General features: G+C 28.3%; 1 protein-coding gene across 1 annotated transcript; it reads left to right on the forward strand.

The window, feature by feature from the left end:
• The first annotated feature begins 2,502 nt into the window (after positions 1-2,502).
• Positions 2,503-3,492, forward strand: LOC102587981 (secoisolariciresinol dehydrogenase-like). The gene is made up of 2 exons (XM_006360676.2): positions 2,503-2,544; positions 2,629-3,492. Exons 1-2 carry the CDS (start codon positions 2,507-2,509, stop codon positions 3,431-3,433), a joined length of 843 nt encoding a protein of 280 aa, XP_006360738.1. The 5' UTR covers positions 2,503-2,506; the 3' UTR covers positions 3,434-3,492.
• The last annotated feature ends 1,041 nt before the right edge of the window (positions 3,493-4,533 follow it).

Raw genomic sequence — 4,533 nt, forward strand, 5'->3', positions numbered from 1 at the left:
AACTGCCAAATGAATTAAACTTGAATTAAAATGTATTACTCACATATTAAAGTTGAATTAGAAGTGAATTAAATATGAATGCAAAATGTAGCAAACAAAAGAGCATTATGTGATTTGTAGAGTTAATTAAACTTATATCAATAATGAATTAAACAAGTAATCTAATAGTAACAAATAATAAACTACAAAATGAATTAAAGTTGCATTAAAAGTGTATTACACAATATTAAAGTTGAATTAGAAGAGAAAATTAAGAATGAATGAAAAACGTAACTCACGAAAGACAAAACAATAATCTATAGACTGAATTAAACTTGTATTAATCATGAATAAAACATGTATTATATGTGTCTTATAAATTATTTTGGTTTGTTTCACTAAAAACATGAGTGATGTTTGCAATATGTATTAAAAATGTAGTGTACATGTATTATAAATGTATTACCTAAATCATTTGGTTGGTATCACTAAGAAGAGAGTAAAATTTGCAATACATATTATAAATGTATTGTTCATAATAAAATACTAAGAAAATGAGTGACGATTGCAATATGTATTATAAATGTATTGTTCATGAATAAAATTTATTTTATCTCCAAATAGGCACACAATAGTTTAGAGTAGAAGGAGTGAAAGTCACTTGACAGTAAGGAAAGGAAATCTAAGTTGGAATTAGATAGTGACAGAAATGGTCATATGTGCTCCACATGTGTCTTATAAATTATTTTGATTTATCACTAAGAAAATGAGTGACAGATGCAATATGTATTAAAAATGTATTGCGCATGTTTTATAAATGTACTATTAGTGTGTTACCTAAATTATTCTTGTTGGTCTGACTAAGAAACGAGTGAAGTGTGCAATATGTATTATAAATATACTATTGCATTGTTCATGATTTTAATTCAATTTTAATACAATTATGAAACATATCTAATATAACTTTAATACAATTGTGATACAATTCCATAAGCTTCACCTTTTTCGAGTTTCAATCTAATATTTCTCCTAAAATCAATTATAAACTTAACTAAATCCTCTTAAAATTAAGATATAAACTTCAAACGACATTTTCAATTATTTGTAGGAACAACCTATTCAAACTAATCACAATTTCGTAAAATTCATATAATGAATTCAAAATTTGAAGCTTTATAATGACCATTAATAGTGAACTCTTGCTGCTGCAATTTTAGAGATTTGAAATTTCTGCTTGAGAACATGATTTTGTACAAATTTTCGGTCTTTCTGTTTCTCTTCTCGTCGTGTTTTTGGATAAAAATAGTGAAATGCGGGCAAAAACTGATTTAAGAATAGTTATTTAAATGAAAATTTCATCACAGAAGAAGAAGAAGAAAAAAGAAAGAGGAGCAGGAAGAGAAAGAATGACAGAAAGAGACGAAGAAGAAGAATAAAATAAGAAGAGGAGAAGAGAAAAAAGGTCAAAGAAAGAGGCAAAGCGCAGATAGACAGAACAATTTTTTTAATTTCAAAGAATTGTTATATTTAATTAGAAAAATTATATTGCCATAAATGGTAAATATTTTTTTAATATAGCATATTTATGTGATTTACCCGCTTCTAAATTACCAAGTTTATGAGATTAGACACGTACCCCTATATTCTCGAAAGTAGTCATAGTTTTAACTTTTAAAACCGTAAACCTGATGTTTATAAATATGACATGATATAGTTAAAGACTATAAAATTTATAAAGTATTTTTAAGATGATATATGTATTTTTTTTATCTAATATAAACTAACAAGTTTTTTTTTTTTAATATATATTTGTAAATTTTATGTCAAATTAAATTAAGTCTTACTCCCTCTGTCCCTAATTACTTGTCCACTTTTCATATTTTAGTTGTCCCTAATTACTTGTTCATTTTGACAAATCAAGAAATGACAATTTTTTTTACTTATTATACCCTCAAATTAATTACTTTGAAAACGATATAACTTTTTGAACATCTTAAGTTTTTAATTCATCAACTTCATAATTAATAGGGGCAAAATGGTAAACTCACTATGCCAATAATTGTTTTCTTAATAGGTATGTCAATTCAAAAGTGAACAAGTAATTAGGGATAGAGGGAGTATAAAATAAGAGAAAGGGAGAAAATATTATTTTCACACAAATATGAGTAGTTGTAATTTATAGTATAAAGTAAAATTTCTTTACTAGAATAGTTTAGTTTGACAAAGTTAAACCTAACTACTAGGAACTAGCTAGGTTTCCCTCTCCCCCTTAATAGCAATGAGTAAAAAATATTCAAATCATAAAGACATTACTGTTAAATAATGTATTGGGCATAATGTACATTTCTGGTAGAAACAAAATTAATGGGGTTAATGTATAACGAATAGGGTAGTAATGGACCTTTTGACACATTACTCATTAGTATTATTAGGCATTTGGGAAGAATTAAATATAAGGTATATGATTTTCTTATAAATAGAGACTATCTAAATATGTGAAAAACACACAACTTTCTAGTTTGAGAAAATGACCACTTCTTCTCTTCAATCCCCAATAGCCAAAAAGTTATTTTCTTTTCTTTTACTTTCCCTATTCATATTATTGTTCTTGAAAATAGTACTAATTTATATTTGAACTTATTTTTGCAGGCTAGAAGGCAAGGTAGCAATTATAACTGGTGGAGCTAGTGGTATAGGAGCAGCCACAGCTAGACTTTTTGTTCAACATGGTGCAAAAGTTACAATTGCGGATATTCAAAATGATCTCGGAAATTCATTAGTAAAACAAATTGGCACAGAACACATAACATTTGTCCATTGTAATGTCACGATTGAATCAGATGTTCAAAACGCAGTAGATGCAACAATTGCCAAATTTGGTAAGCTTGACATAATGTTCAGTAACGCTGGTGTATTAGGTAAGCCAATTTCAAGCATTCTAGATGTTGATTATGATACAATTAAGGATGTGTTCGATGTAAATGTTGTTGGTGCATTTTTTTGTGCGAAACATGATGCTAGAGTGATGATCCCAAATAAGAAAGGTGTCATTCTTTTCACGGCAAGTGCTTCGACTGTGGTATATGGTACTGGTGTCTCACACACCTCTACATCCTCAAAAAATGCAGTTTTAGGGCTCTCAAAGAATCTTGGAGTCGAATTAGGAAAATATGGAATAAGAGTTAATTGTGTTTCTCCTTATTGCATTAGCACACCGTTGATGCTAAATGGATTTGGAATAGATAAACAAAAGGCAGACAAATGGTTTGAAGAAGGAGGAAATTTGAAAGGAGCTTCATTGGATGAACAAGATGTAGCAAATGGAGTGTTGTACTTGGCAAGTGATGATTCCAAATATATGAGTGGACATAATCTCATACTTGATGGTGGATTTAATACCACAAATGTGGCTTTAACAAAGGCCTACAAGAAGTTGTTTCCATCAAATGATTGATCATCACATCATTCTAATATCCAATATGCATATATATTATGAACTATATCAATAATAAATAAAAACAAGGAATAAAAAGCTAGTCGACTTTGATCAATTGGATTATAGCTAGAAATAACTACTAGTTTAGCTTATGTTGTGCCTTAAACTTAATAACATGTATGCACTGTTATACATTGATGATATGTTATAAATTAATACAACACTAATTTTGCGCGATCAAAATAGGAGGTATATTTTTTTTATCAGAGGTTGAATTGATACACACTATATAAAAAAATGATTTTTAACGGCAATTAATCAACGACAATAGTTTAATTGACGCTAAAAACATATTTTTAGGAGCATTTAGCACTCTTTGTAAATGTTCCTAAAGCGTACAACAATACTGGATCTAATGACAATTAACTAATGTGGTTAAAAACTTTATCACTCTTTGTTGATGTGTATATATTTATTGCCGTTAAAAGGTGATTTTGTTATAGTGACATAAATTAATAAATGAATGTGCCATTAATCTTGTTGAAGATGAAGGAAGTTGATTGGAACATGTCAAAGGAACATGTCCAACAAAGATGACTGACGTGTTTACAACACTGTTGTAGAGTTAGAGTCACACTAGGATTAGACTACTTATATCTATTAGGATTATATTACTATTAGGATTAGGTTACAATTAGGATTATATTACGACTAGGATTATATTATTTATAATTATTTTATTATTATAGTAGTAATAGGAGTAATATGTAATGTAGTAGGACTCTAAGGGCTCGTTTGGTGTGAGGGATTAGAAATAATAGTGATGGGATAAAAAAAATTTATGTTGTTTGGTTGGCAAGTCCGGGATAACTTATCCCGGGATTAATAATTAGTACCGGGATAAGTTATCCCTCCCCATGGGTGGTATAGTAATCCCGGGATAACTTATCCCGAGATAAAATAAGAAAATGACAAATATGTCCCTTTAAATCCTTTTTATACATCATTTTTTACATTTATGTATATTTACATTTTTTTTAATACCATGTATAATAATATTTACTACTCCTTATTTTTATGATAATTATACATATTTTTCTATTAAAAAATTATACTAT

This window comes from Solanum tuberosum, unplaced genomic scaffold (assembly GCF_000226075.1).
Source record: "Solanum tuberosum cultivar DM 1-3 516 R44 unplaced genomic scaffold, SolTub_3.0 scf00331, whole genome shotgun sequence".
NCBI lineage: Eukaryota > Viridiplantae > Streptophyta > Magnoliopsida > Solanales > Solanaceae > Solanum > Solanum tuberosum.

Bases quoted from the DNA above. Each gene is read 5' to 3' on its own strand.
- LOC102587981 (XM_006360676.2), top strand. From the start codon at position 2,507: ATGACCACTTCTTCTCTTCAATCCCCAATAGCCAAAAA. The intron at 2,545-2,628 runs GTTATTTTCTTT...TTATTTTTGCAG, and splicing joins CAATCCCCAATAGCCAAAAA to GCTAGAAGGCAAGGTAGCAA.